Source organism: Podarcis vaucheri (genome assembly GCF_965113315.1).
Source record: "Podarcis vaucheri genome assembly, chromosome: 12".
Taxonomy (NCBI): domain Eukaryota; kingdom Metazoa; phylum Chordata; class Lepidosauria; order Squamata; family Lacertidae; genus Podarcis; species Podarcis vaucheri.
In genome coordinates this window covers 38,424,845-38,446,730 of record NC_138750.1, presented here as the reverse complement: position 1 = coordinate 38,446,730, position 21,886 = coordinate 38,424,845, and the positions used below count along the sequence as shown (strand labels likewise).

General features: G+C 42.2%; 1 protein-coding gene across 4 annotated transcripts in view; it reads left to right on the top strand.

The window, feature by feature from the left end:
* The window catches only part of ZNF804B (zinc finger protein 804B), a gene marked incomplete at its 3' end in the record, with an annotated part of 315,429 nt that overhangs the window by 250,566 nt on the left and 42,977 nt on the right, over positions 1–21,886 (top strand). The window contains exon 1 of one of the 4 annotated variants that reach the window (XM_082194119.1): positions 17,077–17,103. The exons of the other annotated variants lie outside the window; for them this stretch is intronic. Within the exon in view, the coding sequence (XP_082050245.1) occupies positions 17,092–17,103 (12 nt within the window). The 5' untranslated portion in view covers positions 17,077–17,091. Of the gene's footprint in view, positions 1–17,076; positions 17,104–21,886 lie in introns of those variants that run through there. 4 annotated transcript variants of the gene reach the window in all.

Below are 21,886 nucleotides of genomic sequence, written 5' to 3'. Positions count from 1 at the left end.
AATTCCCTGCATACCACTCATTTGCTTGAAATAATACCAAGTTGTGGGGGGGGGGGGATATATACATTCTTCAACCTTGTGCAATGTGCAGTACATCACTGACTGGTGACGACAGTTGCATTTCAGCACATACAAGGCAGGTCCTATGATCAGCTCTGGCCCACGGTAGGCAATGAATGAGAACAACCTCTCAAGACATCCGGCAGTGCACATCCACCACCCTCAAATATAAAACCATTAAGACAAGGATGGATTCCCCCTCCTTATTTCACAGCCTAGCACCAGAACTGTTCCAGTAACTATAAATTAGAACAAAGTGGAATCATCAGCATGCTCTGTGCCATCTCTGAATGGCAAGATCATTGAGCTATCAAATAAATGTTCAAAGCTAATTATTTTTCTGATGAAGAAACATTAAATTACTACCTCCTGGGAATATTATTACAGTTTTGGCAGCCAGCGTGATTTAACTTGGCCAGATTTTCTCAATTGGCCGTACCTAAAATATTATTTGTTGCAATGCAAAAATTAAAACATTGTGGGCGGGGGGAGTTTAATGTGTATACAACTGATCACAGCCAGGTCTCACAAGGGCTGTGGCACCTGCTTCTACCTGCAACCGTGTCAGGGGCTGCTGTTCAGCCTGAATTCTATGTGGTAAAGAGACGCCAAGTGGTCTTGGGCTTTCCCAGAGCTTAGGTGCCTAGGGCAGCATGGATCTGCTGTGAGACTTCAATGAAACAGGGCAGTTTTGTAGATCCCATAGTAGTGAGCAAAGCCCAAATGGCCTACCAATATCATACTATTGATATCATCAATGGATACTGTTCCAAAAAGTAAAGGACAATAAAATAATATAGAGCTAGGTAAGAAACACAGTTGCCAGCATACAGATATAGGCAAACAAGATAATGGCCATGATCCAGTGCACAGGCACGGCATTGAAATCACTTAGGCTTAAGTCAGAATAACTGCACTGGATTACAGCCAATGTTTTTAAAAAAGGTGCTAATTTTAAGCAACACAAGGAACTAATTTCTGTTTCATTTATGGGTCGTTTTCCCTTCTAGCTATATAACAAGGAAAGCGAGGTATGAATGTTTTCATAGGTTATTCATCTTGCCATTTGACTAAAAATAGCAGAAATTAAAACAAACTAACACAAACTGATTAGAATCATTAGAATCAAACTAACACAAACAGGTAGAATCATAGGTGGTGCACTTTTAGCTTCTGTACTGATTAAAAAAAAATACAATTTCAAGGCTGCAATTTTAACCCTACTTAACTGGGAGTAAGCCCCACTAAATTCAATAGGGCTTGCTTCTGAGTAGGCCAGGTTTGGATTGCACTGCAATGTGGCCTGTTCCTTTAATCATGCAGCCAAAGACTTTGGTTGAATTATGAAATGCAGTTTAATTAATTCTGCCTGATTAATAAAGAAAAATGTCATGCTCTTCTGTGATCTGTTTCTTGCCAGTGCTAGCATCAGTTAAAGTAACACAAGAATTTATCCTGCCTAATGCTTGATCTTACATTACAGCTTAAAAATAAAAAATAAAAACCCTATAGTGACACTGCTCTTGATTGAATGTAGCTTGTCTAAGCAGTATAATAAATTACTGTTGCCTTATGCTCTTTTACTTTGACATTTGACCAGTCAAAATCTATTACAGAAACAGCCTTTCCCAACCTGAAAGGTTGGAGTAGGATCTGTTTCTCTCATGCTCCTTTGAATGTAAAAAGCTTTCATTGCTGCAGGGATGAAGCACTCCAACTCCCATCAGCCACAGCCAGCATGGTCAAAGGCCAGGGATGATGGGAGTTGCAGTCCATGGGCACCAATAATGATGATGATGATGATGAGATATTGCAGAGTCCTTTGCACAATGGAATGATGAACAGTACGTGCCACATGCTTAAAGTTGCTTTATTTTCAGTTCAAAGTGGAGAAATTACAAACATGCATCTTGCCTCTGCGGGAGCAGAGAAGCAACCGTCCTTCTTCTCGGAATAACGAACAACCGAGAGAACAGTGAAAAACAGGAAACCAGTGTACGTCACATTCAGCTTCCCATTCCCGTGGGAAAACCCAACAGTACTCTGACTGTGGAATGTAAACATTGTCTTGTGACAAGCACTTTGCTGCACAGTGAAGAGAGCAGAAACCAACATCCTCCCCCTTTCCATGAACATCACTGGGCAGCGTGTTCGTACAATATCAGTACAAACCCAACTTCTGTACATAGGTACAGTGTTGATCCCTTGATACAATCTTGGACAATACATCAGCAGGAATTTCATTACCTGGCATATAGGACACCGTTACGAGTCCCTTCTGAATATATTCCCTAGCATGTTGCACCTTCAACTGCAAGTGCTTCGTGCTTTGCTTACAACCTTCCGAATTCAGCAAAGCCAAACATGCTTTGTTGTCCTGGTAAACTTGGATTGGACATTTGACAGGAATTTTCATGTCTTTGCACAATTGTAACAACCATTCACAATCCTTAAGTGAATAAGACAGTGCATTCAGTTCAGCTTCACAAGTACTTAAGCTAATTGTTGTTTGCTTCTTGCATGACCAATCAAATAGACCCTGATTGTACATGTAGCAAACTCCAGACGTACTTTTCCTGTCTGTAGTGTCACTTCCAAAACTTGCATCTGCAAAAATTTCAAGACCACCAGACTTCTGATTGTTAAATCTTAGTCTGTAATGCATAGTGCCTTTCAAATAGCGTGCTATGCGTTTTAAAGCTTTCCAATCCTTAACAGTAGGATTGTTGACTTGTCTGCTTAGCAAATTACAGCTAACAGCAATGTCAGGTCTTGAACATCTGGCAATGAAGTTTAGCTTGCCTAGCACACTTCTGTACAGTGTAGTGTCAGAAAATGCTTCTTCAGTGTCTTCTACCTGATAAACTGTTGTCATTGGTGTATCTACAGGGTTAGCATCCATCAGGTTTAGTTTGCTTAACACATCAGCAATTTTCCTTGACTGGTGTACTAGAATGTTGCCACTTTGATCTTTCTCTATTTCCAGAGATAGGTAATTGTTTACCTCACCAAGATCTTTCATGTCAAAGTGCTCTTTCAGTTGAGCTAGGGCGTTATTGTACATTGTGACATCTTTCCAAAAGAATAAAATATCATCAACATAAAACAAACAATACAGCTTCTTTTGCCCCTCCTCTTTGACAAACACACATGGATCAGCTTTCCCTTGTTGAAAACCTAGAGAAAACAATGCTTCAGTGAGTTTTGTGTGCCAACACCGTGCACTTTGTTTGAGACCATAAAGGGACTTTTTCAGAGCACAAACAAATCCCTGTTTTACCTGTACGCCATCAGGTGGAAGCATATAAAGTGATTCACCTAGAGATCCGTACAAAAATGCTGTATTTACATCGTGGTGATTAATGTGTAGATTCTCCTCTGCAGCTAGCTTGAGCATAAGCCTAATGCTCTCATATCTCACCGTGGGTGAGTAGGTCTCGTGATAGTCTTCACCTGGTACCTGTGCAAAACCTCTGGCTACCAATCTGGCTTTGTGTCTGACTATCTTGCCATTTTGATCAGTCTTCGCTTTAAAGACCCATTTGCTTCCAAGCAGTTTCATTCCTGGAACTACTGGAACTAGCTCCCAAGTTTTGTTCCTTTCTAAGGAATCAAGCTCAGCCTTCATGGCATTTAACCATGGCTCAGCTTCCTTAGAATCCAAATCCTGGATTTCTTGGAAACTTGAAGGTTCAAATACCTTCTTGGAGCTTTTAACAGCTGCTACTGCTGTCTTAGCAAATTCATCAGCAAATCTCTTTGGAGGTCTGCCTTTTGTGGCTCTTTGTGACCTGCGAATTAGCCTTTGGTCTTCAACACTCTCCTCTTCCTTCTTGGGAGAAAAGTGACCTATTGTGAACAATGGTTCTTCCAATTCCTGATCAGAGCTTTCAGAGGGTCGCATAGAGGCTTTCGCACTCTTGAAATCCTCTGAATTATCCGATTCAGTTTCAGACTCAGAATCAGAACCTTCATCAGTGGGTGTGGGTTGCTGTTGCTTATCCTCAGTCTCATCACTGTCATCAGGATAACATTGGAAAATTCCCACATTCTCCCCCCACTTGGCATTGTACTCAACACTTCTTGTGAGCTTAATTGTCTTAGAGTCAGTCATCATTATCCTGTAAGAACCTTTCTGATAACCTAGAAAGATACCATGCAATCCACGTTTGCCTAATTTGGAGCCTTGTGGTGAGTGAATCCACATGTCAGAACCAAAAATTTTCATGTGTTTGATGTATGGTTTCTTGCCAAACATCTTCTCATACGGGGTACAACCAATCGCTGAAGATAACCTGCGATTGTAACTGTAAACAAAACATGAGAGAGATTCAGCCCAATAACTCTCTGGAAGATTGGCATCATGCAGCAAGGTTTTTAACCCTTGAAGCAATGTTTGATTTGCCCTTTCGCAAAGCCCATTCTGCCATGGCGAGCGAGGACTGGACAAATCGTGTTGAATTCCTTTCTCAGTCAGAAAAGCTTCAAACTGCTGAGAAGTGAATTCTCCCCCGCGATCTGTGAAAAGAATTTTTATTTTCTTACCATGCACATTTTCCAACCAAGCACAGAATTCCTTGAACCTTGGAAAAGCCTCTGATTTCTGCTTGAGATTATACACGTAAATATACCTGGAAAATGCATCAATGAGAACCATGAAGAACCTATTTGCACCCAAAGAGGGCGATAGTGGACCAACTAAATCAGCATGAACAATCTGGTATGGTTCTGTAGCTTGTCTACTAGACACCTTACCTTTCGCAGCCATTTTCACCTTGTTTGCTGCGCATGCCTTGCACTTCATGTGGTACCTGCAGGGTTTAATAGTCATACCTTCAACCAAGGCAGGCATTTTAGATACTGCCTCAAAATGCAAATGACCAAATTTCCTGTGAAAATCATGAATACATCCTGCATGCAAACTTTTGTTAGAACCTGCAATGCAACAAGTCTCATTCTGCACAACATCATCATAATACAAAACAAACAAACGATCAACACATTCAGCATGCAAAACATAATCGTCCTTCTTTGTGATGGTGCATTTCTTGTTCTTGAAGGAAACGTCAATGTTCCGTTCATTCAGCTGCATCACACTGAGAAGATTGTGTGTGGCATCTGGAACATAAAGTACATCCTGTATCGATAAGTCCAAACTGTGAAGAACAACAGTTCCGTAGCCTTGACTGGGGATCGTGTGGTCATCCGCCTGGTGAATCGCACCTTCCTGCGGTGTAAAAGACACGAACAGTCTCTTATCGTTGCACATGTGGTGGGTAGCTGCTGAATCAACAACGAAGAAAGATCTAGACGTCTTCTGGACCTTTGCAACCTTTGGAGTGAAGCGTGAGACCATTGCCTTGTGCTGCGTTGTCCTGGACACCGGACCTTTGCCTTTGCTTTGGCCTTTTCCACGCGATGAGCTTCCGCTGCACTGCTCTGTCTTGGCCCTGGGATATCTGCATTCCCTCTTCATATGGCCTAGACGTCCACACGAGTAGCATTTCACTGCCTTCAAAGCTTTGGCGCCCTCTGGTGGTTCCACTGCATTCTGGGATGACGTCTGTGAAGACTCCCCCTTACCCATGCAGCTAGCACCCCGGCGATCTGCTTCATTCTGGATCACGGCAGTAACATAGGCTACTGTGAGTTGAGCAGTTGGTTGAACAGCAATCTGAGTGGCAACGGACTCCCAACTTGGTCCCAAAGAATGTAGTATCATGAAGGAATACACAGCCTCTGGAAAGTTGAGTCCTCTCTGTTGCAACTCATGTCTCAGATTCTGCATCTCCATCAGGTGTGTACGCACATCTCCACCTTCAGCAAGAGCCATGCCATGCAGCTTGGCATAGTAGTACATTGAGGAACCAGCTTCTGTCCTCAAGTGAGCTTCTCTTAAAGTGTTCCAAATTTCTTTGGCTGTGGTCTTTCCACGCAACAGACAGAGCTCTTCTGGGGATACTATCAACGTAAGCGTTCCCCTTGCTTTGGAATCTTTAGCTGCCCATTGAGCTGTAATTGGAGCTGGGGGGTTGTCTGTAATAACATTAAACAGACCTTCTTTCCGCAGAATTGCCTCTGCATACTGCACCCACTCCGTGTAATTTTTCTTATTGAGCTTAGGAATCCCAAAAGCATCAGCCAGCTTTGCTTCAGCCATCATTGCTGCTTTAATCGAGCTGCGTCACAGTACAGCTTCCAAAAGCACTTGTAAAAAGTACTTTCGTTTTCCCCAGCCATCCAAGCCTGTTAGCTTGTGCCTCATAGCCTTTGCCAGTATCGCGGCAAAACGGCTTTAAAAGTACAAAGTCCAGCCATAAAGCCATAAACTAGAAACTGGCAGGCTGCCAGGCTGGCAGGCTGCTCCGGGCAGCATGAGCACATACCTTCATCAATCAAACTTGACGCGCAGAGCAGATAACGCGATCCGTTCCTCTGTACCTCTGCCGGCATTCCTCAGTTTGATTTACGTCTTTCTGGGCCCGAAACCAAAATGTTGATATTGCAGAGTCCTTTGCACAACGGAATGATGAACAGTACGTGCCACATGCTTAAAGTTGCTTTATTTTCAGTTCAAAGTGGAGAAATTACAAACATGCATCTTGCCTCTGCGGGAGCAGAGAAGCAACCGTCCTTCTTCTCGGAATAACGAACAACCGAGAGAACAGTGAAAAACAGGAAACCAGTGTACGTCACATCCAGCTTCCCATTCCCGTGGGAAAACCCAACAGTACTCTGACTGTGGAATGTAAACATTGTCTTGTGACAAGCACTTTGCTGCACAGTGAAGAGAGCAGAAACCAACAGTATTGCTTATAACATGCCCATCTGACTAGGTTGCCCCAACCATTCTGGGTGGCTTCCAACATAATATAAAAACACGCCAAAACATCACACTTTAAAAACTTCCTGATGCAGGGCTGCTTTCAGGTGTCTTCAGAAAGTTGTGTACTTGTTTATCATGCTTTGTTCCTGCTTGCCTAAAGTAGTGGAAGGGGCACACAGTCTTATGTCAACCTGTCAATCAGCATCTTTAAAAAATGTAAGCTCTATGTAAACAGATTGCAGATTTGTTCAACAGACTAATTAAAGTCACAGTTATCTACTACGCTGCTTCCCAAGAGCAAGGGTGATGGTTCCCCATGGTGTGAATTGGCTCCACCATTGGGGAGAAAGCATTGGTATCACCCTTGCCCATGCTGTGATATTTAACTCGGGCTGCATATACACCATACATTTAAAACACTCCTCCCAAAGAATCCTGGGAACTGTAGTTTACCCCCTCAAAGAACAACTATTCCCAGAACCTTTAACAAACAACAGTTTCTAGGTTTCTTGGGAGGTGGAGAGAATGTGCTCTAAATGTATGGTGTGTACACAGCCATAATTCCCAAAATTGTATGTGTCCCACCACATACAGAAGTGGGTGTCTTAGTTCTGCTGCTCCTGTTTGAGCAATTTCTGGGCAATGAGAAGTCAGGAAGCAGCTCAGTGCCTCCTTGTGTGGAAATTCCTTCACATGTTCATTTGAAGTTCTGATGAAATCTAGCTGGCCAGCCTTTCCTTGTCTCTCTGCTTTGAATTTTTCAAGGACGTTGGATGTTCATTTGGTGTATTAAAGGGTGGTATGAATCTGAATCCATATTCCTGATATGTGCGCTTACTGAGGTTTATGAAATTTCAGATCAGGCTCCAAACTCCCAGGCTAGGAGTTATCTCCATCATGAGCAGAGCCAAATCCTGGAGGCAGAACTACAGACTTTGGTATTTGTTAGTTACTGCTGAGTCTAGATTTGGATACATGTTTGAATAGTGTGACTTGGACTGAGTTTTCTAGCTTGCTAATCAGCCAACAAATTTGCAACAATCCCTTTACAGGGATTTGCAGATTTCTGGACTTAACCACTCCATGTTAAAATCTCACATTATCAGAGATGTAAAACTATTAATTATCTCTGTAGAATCTTAGTTAATAGACAGCTGCCTTCTTTATATGAATCTTAATCATTTGTATGCTTTCAATTATGTATTATCACAGACCATTGCCTTTATCTGATGATCCCTAGAATCAAACCAAATCATCCCTAGATGGGATTCCAAGAACGGATCCTGAAACGAAAAGTGATAAGTCTATCAAATATTGCCTCCCACCTAACCCTTACTTTGAATATAAGAATTTAATGTTACCCAACAACTGAACTACGTATTAAGGTACAATAGCTCGAAATTGAAAAAGGGGCACAGGGAGGGAAGTAATGTGCATTAGTGGATGTTTTTACTCTGACTCTGCTACTTAATATGGTGATGTACTTTCATTACTGTGTTTCATTCTTCTTATTAAACACTTCAGGACTTCTTGTTGTGGGAAGCGATTCATATGTAGAATAAGCCTAAATCTAAAATTAAAAATCTGGCCCAGCTCCAATTGTAATCTGGTGTTCGTTGTATACCAGGAAGGCTAAGCAGAGGAGGTTGCATTGTTCATTTTGCTGGAGAGTCAGAATGGGCTGTGCCCATTCTAATCTTTTGCACACACACAAAGCAAATTCCCCAGTGCTAGGTCAGCTGTACAAGATGATGTGCACCGTGTGCTCACTTAGCCCTCACAGTTGGCAGCTCCATTGTTCCTGAGGAACAGAGCTGTCAAAGGAAGTCATGGTTTTAGAGAGACAGATGGTCTCTGTGGTAGACTGAAAACATGAACAGCTTTGAAAATTAGGATAAAAAAATCAATTTGTCTGAGTACTCATCAGGGAGACAAGTAAAGTTAGGGGGAAATGCAGAGGTGATGAGCTTTCAGTAACCTGTGCCATGAAAATGGGTAGGCTCCTGCATACTAATTACCACGTTTGTGCCGGGTCATTGTTTTCATTACTGTATGACATTATTAATCCTTGAATGCTACTAATCTGTGATTCACCCTGATCAAGTCCAAATGGAATAACAATGGACTTTGTTGTCTGGTTGGTCCTAGTGGGTTTCAGGCAAGTTTTCAGTACCGTTTTCTTAGCCAGAGTGCTGTTTATTGGACTGCATCTGACATAGTTAGTTGAACTTAGACCTCACTGAAGTCGAAGGGAACGTAGGACGCGACCTTATGCCGAGTCAGACTCATTGGTTCATCCAGCTCAGTATTGTCCAACACTGCCAGAATTTCAGGCAGCGAGTCTTCCCCTTCCCAAAGATGATGGGGGGGTTTAACCTAGGACCTTCTGTACTCAAAGCAGATGCTTTGCTACTGAGCTACAGCCCCTTCTTATGGGCTAATAGGGTTACTTATGACTGTACTTAAGTCCCATTTATTTCTGTGGGAACTAATTTATTCTGGTTGCTGTTTGTGGAATGGAAAAATTACCAGTATGGCTACAGATTTATAAGAGGTTTTACTAATACTTTCTTAGCAGGGTGAGAGTGTATTTGGTTGGATCCAACAAAGTTAGCTGAACTGGATCCCATTTAAATCAATGAGACAAGTTACTTTTGGCTTAAGCCCCTGTTAAATTCATTGGGGAACTAGGAGTATAGCATCTAGATCAAGGGAAGTAATAGTGCCACTGTATTCTGCTCTGGTCAGACCACACCTGGAGTACTGTGTCCAGTTCTGGGCACCACAATTCAAGAAGGACACTGACAAACTGGAACGTGTCCAGAGGAGGGCAACCAAAATGGTCAAAGGCCTGGAAACGATGCCTTATGAGGAACGGCTAAGGGAGCTGGGCATGTTTAGCCTGGAGAAGAGGAGGTTAAGGGGTGATATGATAGCCATGTTCAAATATATAAAAGGATGTCACATAGAGGAGGGAGAAAGGTTGTTTTCTGCTGCTCCGGAGAAGCGGACACGGAGCAATGGATCCAAACTACAAGAAAGAAGATTCCACCTAAACATTAGGAAGAACTTCCTGACAGTAAGAGCTGTTCGACAGTGGGATTTGCTGCCAAGGAGTGTGGTGGAGTCTCCTACTTTGGAGGTCTTTAAGCAGAGGCTTGACAACCATATGTCAGGAGTGCTCTGATGGTGTTTCCTGCTTGGCAGGGGGTTGGACTCGATGGCCCTTGTGGTCTCTTCCAACTCTATGATTCTATGATTCTATGATAGGGCAACTTACTTACTTTATTTTTTTGCGGAATGGGAAAGAGGTTGAAATGGCCACAGATTTATGACTGTGTACTCAGCCTTGACCATCAACACCTGTTGCTTTTTTGTTTGCTTGACTGCTTTCACACAGCCTCAAGATCCCTTTGCACACCTAAGAATAAGCTTTATCAAACACAATAGGAGATACTTCAGAGTACACATTACTGTCACTGTTAATTTTATTTCATTTTTGTTTTTTTACCTAGAAGAAAATCAAGGGTGATCAAATCTAATTTTCCTTCCTCCCCTTAACTACTGTAAAGATTGCAAATCACTTCTGAACTAATCTTGTGCTAAATTAAACTTTCTCTGATAGAAAGGAAAATAGGTGAGATAAGTGCACAAGCCCATGACTTGTTGTGGATCATTTGCAGTCACATATATACCACGGTGAATGTCAGACTTACCCAACCTGAGACCCTCCAGGTGTTTTGAATTACAGCTCCCAGCAGCAGCAGCCAGTATGGCTAATGACCAGGGGTGATTGGATTTGTAGTCCTATAGCACCTGGAGGCATCAGATTGAGGAAGACTGTTTTCTGTTCTCATCCAAAGGCTGGTTCTCCTGTCCAGGAATGGTGAGTTGGAGAGGACTCTTTTTGCCATCTGAATCAGGAGAGGGCATTCAGTGCTGGTCCAGTGTCTGGAGGCAATAATGGGCTGGATGACAGCCAATAAAAGAAGACTGTTTCCTGTGGTAGGCTGTTTGTAGGTGGGTAGATGGCCTGTTCTGGGAGGAGTTGCGCCACCCCTGAAACAATGTGCAGAAAGGAAATGCCCATAAAAACCTGTGATTTAAAAAAAAATACTGCTGCCTTCCCCGGTGCTTCTAATATTGGATTGCTTTAGCATACTCGGGAATCAAAAGTTTTGTGTCTCTTTTGTAGGAAATGTATACTTTTTTGTGCACTCTGCAATTTGTAGCTTCAGGGTGCTGTTAAAACCATCAACACCCAGTGGCAATGAGTGCTCAGATCTGACTGGTTTGCCAGCTGCAGTGCTTCTTGGACGGGGGCAGTCTAGCTACACATACTGGTGCTCTCTCGTTTAGACAGTTGCAATGCATGTTACACAGAGTTTCCCTCGAAAATTATCCTAAAGCTGGAGTTAGATGACTCCACTTTGCAGCACCAAAGTGGAGTGGTGCATTTATCACCAGTCCTTTAAAGAACTGTAATTGCTATCTGACCCTTACAAGGCTCAAGGTGCTAATTTAGGCTTGGGGCCCAAGAATTTGCAGGAGCCAATCCATGCCATAAGAAGACCCTGCTTGTAGCCCATCAAGAGTTCAACTGTGTGACAACCTGGAGTGGAGCTTTTTCTGACTGTAGACTTTATAAGCCTCATGATTCCTGGCGGCAATTAATAGCCAGAGCCAGGAAGCCCAGGAGAATATGGAGACTCTGTTTGGCTGTGTGGAGCTTATATGTAGCCCAAAGACAGAGATACTTTAGAGCCCCCACAAATAAAATGTGAGTCCAAATTCAAGTATGGGTGAGCTCAGAGGGACTGTGTCCACTTCAAAGTAGACCCTTCCAATAATACAATAATGCAAGCATGGGTGTTTACATTTTTCAGCAGCCCAGCTTCAAATAATTGCCCTATTCCTGTGCCTAGTAACTGCAGACTCGAACATTTTCCTGAACTGGCCAATGGCATCCATACATCGTCTGGTGAGGAGATGCAGGGACTTTTAGTGTATGTGCAGCCACAGTCTCCTTCCGCATGGAACGCTTACACACTAGACTTATGGAGCCAGTGTTTGTTTATGTTGTCTCTTTACCTGTACTGAGTGAATGGAACAAAATGCAGTGTCATCAAAATATGCCATCTACAGCACATTTGACGACTGACTGTGAGAAGAAAATCAATCCATGAACTTTAGTCGCCTTTCTGTACTGCTGACACATGACACTCGTTCTTTGCCAAGAGAACGACTGATCCCATTCCTGAAACTAACCTTTTATCTGCTTTAAACTCGCAAAATGCCAATCACCACTTCTCCCACTGCTGCAAGAACAATCTCCCCGTGAGTTTTCAGACAGTGGGGAAACTTCAACCAGTAAGGCAAGTAGCAGATAATACTGCATTTCTTCTGAATTTTCATGCTTCAGTGCTACAGTGCAGGTCTAGTAGATAGCATTTAAGCAGTGAGGTGTGGTGTGGCAGGGTAAAAGGACCCCTATGAGTCATCAAATGCGACTATGGGGTTGCGGTGCTCATCTCGCTTTCAGGCCAAGGGAGCCAGTGTTTGGCCACAGACAGCTTTCTGGGTTATGTGGCCAGTATGACTAAACCACTTCTGGTGCAACGGAACACCATGACAGAAACCAGAATGCACAGAAACGCCATTTACCTTCCTACCGCAGTGGTACTTAATTTATTTAATTGTAGTGGTGTGCTTTTGAACTGTTTGGATGCACCAGCTATGCTACCACCCTGCCACACCCAGGTGAGTTTCAGCAACACTGGTGTCAGAATGGCAGCTCCACCAGACCAGTCACTACTCCAACAAGTATCGGCCAAGAAAAGGAAAAACAGGACATGGTTCCCTCCAGACGTTGGTGGACTGTAACTCCCACTAGCACAGCCATACTGGCTAGAGCTGCATGGAAGTTGAAGTACAAAAAACATATGGAGGTTGTTGAAGGCTGCCCTAATGCATTTGCAGAAATGATTCCTTGGATCCCAGCTGGGAATAATAATAATAATAATAATAATAATAATAATAATAATAATAATAATTATTATTATTATTATTTAAATGAGGACAAGATATTGGCATTTTGTAGGTGATAAATTTGTAGCCATGTACAGAATTCAGAACCAAGGAAAAATGCAAACAATTGTCATTTTTACTTCTGTTTTCTGCCCACTGTTTGTGCGTTGTCATTTTAATATTTCTCCCCGCACCCTTACTGAACAGTTCATTTCCTCCACCCCCTCCTGGGAATATAGACAAAAAATAATTTCCTATTCCTCATGCATATGCATTCACAATGCAAATGTATTGAAGAAGTTAAGAAAAGTAACTAATACAATAAGGAAGACTTTTTTATTGTGTATGCATAGTCAGTATGAGTATATTAGCTGTCAGGTTAACTTGACTGCTGTAGATTTTGTGTCTTCATGATAAAATTGGTCAGAATTAAAATAACAGTTTTATGAAGAGAATAAAAGACGGAGCTATTATACAAATTGTTGCAGCTCAAATACAAATTGAATTTAGCACATTTTACCTTAAGTATGGACACAAATTATGGCAGCCATTATTCAACTGGGGCAGGATCTAAAACAGGAATATTGAGGGAAGAGGGGTAATAGTTAAATTATACAAGTTGTCATAAATAGATTATTAGACTTTGTCCCTTCTTTTTATGACAACTTAGATAAAATTCTTTTAAGAAGTTCAGTAAGATGTTTTTCAGCAATAGCAGTATGAGCAATTTTCTAAAGGGAGAACCTTGAACAGTTCTAATGATCTATAGCAACACATCTTAACAAATTACCACTTTGTTCTAAATGCTAAGCTTTTAATTACCCTGAGCTAAAAAGGTATCTGTTTAATAGAAGTGATTCAAGAAAAGGCAAATCATTTTCATTAGCAATAATTTGGATGTCCCCAATTAGCAATGACACTATATTTCCTCCTAATGAATACAGTTTTAAAAACATTTTTATTGTGATGCCCCAATTTTCCTTAGTTTGTAAGATGACAAACTATATTGAAAATCATGACTGAGACTTTGATTCCTTTCTACTTTATGACAGCTAATGAACCAAGTGTTTGATTCATATTTTGGAGACATATAGCTGAATCCAGATATAATTAAGTGAGCTGGGAATAAATGGATTACTACCACAGCTTTTTTATAGCTGGAGCTCGCCAGAGCACAGTTCTGGCACCTTTCAGGTGGGTGCCATTGCCATTATAAGGGACGCGGGTGGCACTGTGGTCTAAACCACTGAGCCTCTTGGTCTTGATGATCAGAAGGCCGGCAGTCTGAATCCGTGTGATGGTGTGAGCTCCTGCTGCTCTGTCCCAGCTTCTGCTAACCTAGCAGTTCAAAAGCACACCAGTGCAAGTAGATAAATAGGTACCACTGCGGCAGGAAGGTAAACAGTGTTTCTGTGCGCTCTGATTTCCGTTACGGTGTTCCGTTGCACCAGAAGCAGTTTAGTCTTGCTGGCCACGTGATCCAGAAAGCTGTCTGTGGACAAACGCCGGCTCCCTCGGCCTGAAAGTGAGATGAGTGTGGCACCCCATAGTCACCTATGGGGTCCGTCCAGGGGTCCTTTATCTTTTACCTTTATAGGAGAACAAGGGAGGTGTTCATGGTGAGTTGCAGCAAGTCTTTTTCTAGAAAAATAGCACTGAGTATAAGCCATATTGTTGATATCTTATTGGCTGTTCGCTTCTGATAGTTATTAATTTGTGAGTCTTCTTTAAACTTTGATCCATTTAAACTCACCTTCAGATATCTCTCATTGGTAAAAACAAGGAGGATTGTGCCAATAAAGCTTAGCAGTGGGGAAAATGACCCCAAAGCATTTCATGTTGAGATTACAGTTACTGGTCTGACATAATAAAAAAAGAGCCTGGTCCAGAATCGTCCATTACATTCCCCACTTACCATTTTCCCCCTGACATTTAAATGGAACTGAACAATGTGCTGCATTTATTCCATCCTGAACTGATTTTCATTTTATTTTGCAATCATTCCAAGCTGTTACTCACTTGAAAAAATAATCTGATGCATGCGCTGCCATTGGTTTGCAACCATGAACTTGCAGACATAAAATAATCCACTTTGACAGGCCATCGTGTCCCCAGAGCTAAATCTATTTTGGATCCTTCCATAAGACCGAGTTCCACGTGGTTCTCACTGAGGGTGATTTCAAAAGCCGCCACTTGCTAGTAAGAAAAGGAATCTTTATCCCTGCACTCCATGTAACATGATTTACTTGAGTGCCAGATTTGGGTTTGTTTATATAGCCATTGAAAAGGTTATGGTATTGTTTAATATTCCTAGGAACATAGCAGAGCATATGAGCCAAGCTTCATAAGGTGCTTTTGGAGTCTGAAATGTGTGCTTATGCATGTAGATGGCAGGAGTTCCAAAATGAACTCACAGATGGGGGTATAAATCTAATATGCCTTTGGCTGCTTTTTTAACTCTCATCATAAAGTATGTGCAATAATTCTGGCAAATCTTGTCACAACTATTTTTGTACGGAAGACCACGTGATGTGGAATGCATAATGTTCAACTGGACTTTGCTGCAATTGGGAAACAGGACAGGAGGAAATAGCTTTGCTTTGTATTCTTCCGTAATCATGGGCTACCCTTTTCTACCAGCATACTGCTAGCTGCATCTTTTAATAAAATCATTGCTTTGCAGTAAATCCCTGAGCCCCCAAGCAAGCATATAGTGATATGCGGACTTAAGTCCCAATTGAAATCAATGGAATTGAAGCATGGGTATACTTGTGCTTTGGATTTTAGTCCAGGTTAATAGCTCCTACCTAAATAAAATGAATTCTTTAGCAAATGATTATGTTTCTTACATCTCTCAACCCAATCGGGCAACAACAAAGACATTCCAATGCATACATGCAAATACATAAATATATTTTACCTGCAAAATCTACCTATGTTGCTCTGCCTGCTTTGGTCTCTGGCCACGCCAGTGGCGTAGCGTGGGTTGTCAGCACCCAGGGCAAGGCAAGTAATTTGCGCCCCCTAACCCGTGGATTTGCGCCCCCTAACCCTAACCCCCAGATGTTGCGCCCGGTGCGGCCGGCCCCCCCTGCACCCCCCACGCTAGGCCACTGGGCCACGCCTACCATTGGCATGTGGCCCCTGGATGGTTGCCTGGGTGGGAATGCAGCTTCTCAGGCTGAAAAATATTCCCCACCCCTGCTTCAGAGTAGGGTGGGCAAATACAATGGCAGCCACTGCAGTTGCCCTCCTCTAAGGCCAAGACCATTGCTCGGCCCCAGCTCCTGCCAACCTAGTAGGTCGAAAGCACACTAAAAAGTGCAAGTAGATAGGTACCACTCCAGCGGGAAGGTAAACGGCGTTTCTGAGCACTCCTCTGGTTTGGGTGTTCCGTTGCACCAGAAGCGGCTTAGTCATGCTGGCCACATGATCCGGAAAAACTGTCTGTGGACAAATGCCGGCTCCTTCGGCCTGTAAAGCGAGATGAGCGCCGCAACCCCAGAGTCGTCTGCAACTGAACTTAACTATCAGGGGTCCTTTACGTTTACCTTTTTAAGGCCAAGACAACTGAGGTAGAGAAACTGGGGGGGGGGGGGAATGAGCTAATATTTAAATTGGAATTTCTCAAAATATAGGTAGAACACCTTCTAGCTTTATTTATCTTTGTCTAAGTTAGGGGGAGCCAGTCTGGTGCCCTCTTGTCCACCCCAGCAGCTCAGCTAATTGTTGTAGTCCACATCAATTGGAAGATAATATATTGGCTGCCACTAATCTATATAATAATCTAAAGTTTGTCCAGTACTGCTAGCTAAGTGAGTACTATAAATTTAGAATAGTGGCCCTGTTCAGATACAGTTTCTCCATGGGGATTATTCTGAGGGGAGAGAGGGAATGGGTTGTGGGTTCTCCCTCTGTTCCTCCTCCTCATTTGCACTAAGAAAACATTAGAAACTACTATAGTCCACCCACTGTAGCTAGCAATATATATTACTGAAATCCAGTCATTAGTAGCCAGCAAAAACTTGAGTAAATAGCATAGGCACTGGATCCTAGGGCTGAGGCAGTTCCCCCTAATGTATTTTTGTAGAGGGCCAGGCCCCCTCAGTGTTCAGAGGGCAATGTCACATAAATGACATCAGGACGTCACATCGGTCCTGCTCAATCAACTAGAGAAGATGGCGCCTCTGGTAAATAAGTAGATGTTAAGTACTCCTGGTAATGGAAAATATTTGGCTTTCTTTATACATTGATAATGGGCATGTTTGAGTTATCAACTGAAGAAATGGTTAAAGGAAGTGGTCTTACAGCAAGAAGCCTAGCTAATAATTTTTTTGGACAAGACAGTGATTCTGAAGAACTAATTGATTTATCTGCAGCTTAATGAATAGAAACAGTACTATTTGTAATATATGAGTTATTGAAGTAATCAATACTGGAGGCACATAATAATAACTTAGGGATGACTGATTAATTGTCAAAAATTTATTTTTATTAATTTATTTTGTTTTGGATTTCAGTGGAGGGTATCTATATGACAGTGGTCTCTTTCAGTATATGCCACTTAGATTTTAGTCTTTTTCAACTATGGTAATTAATCAGATGGCAGAGTTATTAGATTGATATTGGAAAATTGTCATCAAATAATTAAAGAAATGACAAGGCATGCTTTACTAAAGATTCATTGATAATGGATGGGGGTGATGATATGGAATTGTGAGCACATTTATAGCTGAAGTATTAAGCCTGAATAGCACATCATTTAAAAGTCTCTTCACATAGGTGGTTGCTGGGAAATCAGAACATACTGAAATTATTGCATCATGTTATAGCACTGACCTGAACTACCTTGTTTGCTCTAAATGCAGAAGTTAATCAATTTTGTGTTTCTTTGCTTCAGATTGTTTTTAAAAATGGCAGTATGACACTCACTTCTCACCTGTGGGAGGTGAAGTGGTAGGCTTCTCTTTCACTGGAAATATTTGAGCAGTGGCTGGTTGGCCATCTGTCAGGGATGCTGCAGTTTCCTCCTGCAATGTAGATCCTGCTTTGAGCAGACGATGAGAGATGACCTTCAAGGTCCTTTCCAATAAAACAAGTCTGTGTTATGTTGTTTGCTTCTGTATTGTTACAGAATGAAATGAATGTAAGAAAGACAGTGCTGAAATGGTTTGCAGAACATTGAATTTATTGAAAGGTAGGAATTGCTTTGTTGAAAGTTGGGGAGCAAGGCATGGAAATATAAGACTTGATAGAAAGGAGTTCTTGTGAATAATATATGAATAAAAAAGAAGATGGAGAATAACAGTGTTTAACATCATCAGTTTTTGAGTCTTCTCAAAAAGCTACTAGATATTATTAACCTACATTTTATAAGAAAGTCATCTAGATAATGGTAATCAAGAGAATTGTGTTTCATTGTCCACCAGTGTGACAAATTCTACATGGTACTGCAAAGTGCTTAATAGATATTTGATTTCTGCTCACTTATGGCTCAACCATGATTTTCATCATAACTTAGAAAATGGCCCTATCTGTGTTGAGTCTGAATGACACTACACATATGTCTGCCTCGCCTACGTGCTAGACACAGAGTTGGGTGAAATATGCAGAGGTCCCTAAATGATGCTGTGTTGGTGATAATTGTTGCACAGCAGCAAGAAATAAAGAGCTAGAGCACAGTTCAGTCTGTTAAGTGAGGAGAGGCCTGCATTGTAATCCTGAAGTACTGCAACAGGATAGATGTGGGAAGATGAATGGAGGAGGACAGACTTCAGATTTTATGTGATAATACCTGCGCTCATCAAAGAAGAGGTAAAAAGGAATCATCCATGAAAGAGGAAGAGAGGGGATGCAGGATTAAATGGTGAACAAATTGAAGGAACTGACAATAAATGAAAAGCTGCTATTAATTTTATGAGCAATAGGCCTGCTAGGGAAAGTTAACTGCATCCAGGAGGGGCAAAGCTTTGCTTTTTCCCTCCAGAAAATCAGGTATCTTCACTTTTTGTTGGAAAATCAGGGATTGCTTAGCAGGTAGGCAGAAGTAGAGACCTCTGGCCAGGATTCTTTATGCCACACTTTTGTTTGTACATTTATGTTATTTTTACCTTAGGTTTCAGTTCCAGGGCTTCGCGAGGCAGCTTACATACTAAAACAATACAATGTAATCATTAATATTACAAATCAACAAAACACAATCAGACTTAAACACCCACACCCAAATCACAAATTAAGAGAAGGCTGGGTGGAATAAAAAGTATGTTAGGGCCTGTTTAAGAAAAAGACACCAAAAGGAGTCTAGATCAGAGATGATGAACCTGTGGCCCTCAGCCAGCTTGCCAATAGTCAGGGATGCCAGTAGTCAAGGACGATGGGAATTGTGACCTCATGGATTGATATATGTGTTGGTATTTTTAGGAGGAGATGTTTCTTTGCTTTGCCATCCATTTGGATATATCAGCTGGGGACGATGGGAGTCCAACAGCATCTGCATACCATCTAAGGTTCCCAATTTTCCAGGGACATTCCCAGAATTATGATAGCCATCCCAGCTTCTGATTTGATCCTGGGATGTCCCTGTTTCCCCCACCAGTGCCACCACCGCTGAGCTCAGAGAGAAGGATGAGCCAGGGCTTGTCCTGAGCAGCCGCAGCAGAGATGGCAGCTGCAAGGGAGCAAACAGTTGCCTCTCCTCCCTTTGGCAGCTCATCGCAGCTGCTGCAGAGCGAAGAGGAGGAGAGGCTGCAGCCGCCATAGTGTGAGGGGCAGGCAGAGTGCAGGGCCACCCAGGGAGGGAAGAAAAAGGGAGCCAAGTGGAGCATAAGGTATCTTGATTATTATTTTTTTAAGTTCTTTGTGCATCCATGTCTAATCTTGCCCCCTTTCTAAAATTTATTTATTGGCGTGTGTTTTTCTTTTTGTAAATCTACCAAAGAATAAAATAAAATCAGGATTAAGGGATTTTTCTCAGGATTCTGGAGGGCGCATGGGCTGTGTCCCATTGGTGTGGTGGTGATGGCACTTGCCTTTCTTCTCAGAGGAAATGCTCTGCTGGGGTTGTGGGGTGAGGAGAAAGAAATGGTGGTTGAGCACTGAGAAATGTTCCTCCTGTTTTCATCTGAGGGATGTTGGAGGGTATGCCTCTGTTGTAGATCAACTTGTGTTAGTAATAGAGTCTAGTTTCCTTCCCAAAGCCTTGATGTACCTACCTGCCTTATTCCTGAAGATGGCCCTCTTTTGAGCTAAGCCACAAATATTTGTGTCCAACCTGTAAAAGGTTGTATATGCATGCCATAAATAGCCAGATGGAAATTGCATCCCTTGACTGGACAGTAGTACACTCAGGTTCAATTGTGTGCCTTGCAATTCCACAATCAAAGTATTGATCTAAGAATCCTGTGTTGCACTGCTTGATTATACATTTCTAGGAATAGAAGTATTAATGCATTTTATCTGTTTGAGTTTGAGAACCAGTAAATGAAATGGAACTTCGGATTTATTTCTGTTGTCTTGCAATAGGTATGAAATCAATAGGACTTAAGCTCACAAAACAGAGTGCAGGGCTGCAGCTTCCCAAAGTGCTCTTAAGAAATCCGACCCCAAATTTCCATTAGGCTTCTTTTCCCCCCCGAAGAACAGAATATCTAAATCTGCTAAAAGCTTGGCACTTTTTATCTGGCATCACACTTACGTAAATGGCAATGGATAGCGATAGGCAATTATGGGGATTCTGACAGAATGTTCTGAATGTCGAAAGAGGACAAGAGGCACTATCTGAAGACATGGGAGAGGCTTCTCACCCAGCTGAATGAGGAAAAAGTCCTCTTAACAATAAGGCTGCTTATATGAATTTCTCCCCCATGTATTCAACAAACACATGATGGGACAACTCGATTTGCACCTACTATGATCCCTCAGGACACTGACATGCCCTCCAGCCCACAGAACCATCCATTCAGCATTAGTGTGCCTACAGATGTGGGGCTCCCACATCTGAACAGCTCAGACCAGCAAGAGTTCCTGCTCATGTGACACACACGCCCTCTCACACTCTGCCCCCAATATGGAGTATGGCTAATAGGCATGCCGTACACACACACACACGCACACACACACACGGAATGAGTGTGTGGAAGTTGTCAGTACAGAGCTAATGTAGGCCAATAATATAATAATTTCAAGTGGTAATTTTAGCCAGATGGTGACAGTTTGATTGGAGCAGATTTAGGGCTGTGCAAGTGGTGTGCACACACTGGGCACTAAGCCGAGGGGAGGCCACAAGAAGGGAGAAAAGGCTGAGCAGGCACACACAGGCCACCTGATGTTTACACTCTTGCCCAGTATGGTGAGACTTACTGATTTCTATTTAAATTATTGTACCTATTTCTAAATTTACATCTAGACATATAAATTAGTGTAAACCTGTGTCCTTATTTGTCCTCTTTTTGGCGATCTATGACCTATCTGCTTTTGGAGGGCAAGTTGTCCATCATACCTGTTAGCAAGCCCTTGTGGTAATGTCCGTTAACTGGAAATAACTAAGGAAAAGCAAAAAGTACTTGCAATTTATCCTGTACTCCTTTCAGAACGGTGGGTCCAAAAAAACACCCTTTCGGCATTTGGAAGCATTTGATTTATGCTTACCTATCCCTCTCCAGGTTTTGCTGGGCAAAGTGGCCTGCTTTTTTCCCTTGGCCAACTTGAACAGGGCAGAGATCCTGGCAATCAATTTCTAAAGCAAAACTGCACATGCTGTTTTCTAGGTCAGCATACTTTAATGGCTGTGCAGTCTATTAAGCATCCCTTGCAAACCTTGGATTTAACAAATGATTTCTAATTGACTACGTGTTGCAGCAACATTCTAGGAAACTCAGTAACACCGCACATTCCACTGATTCTCCTTATACCAGAAATTGAAATGTCAGAAGCCATTAATTGCATTTTCACCAGAAGGAGCCAAAGCAACAACTA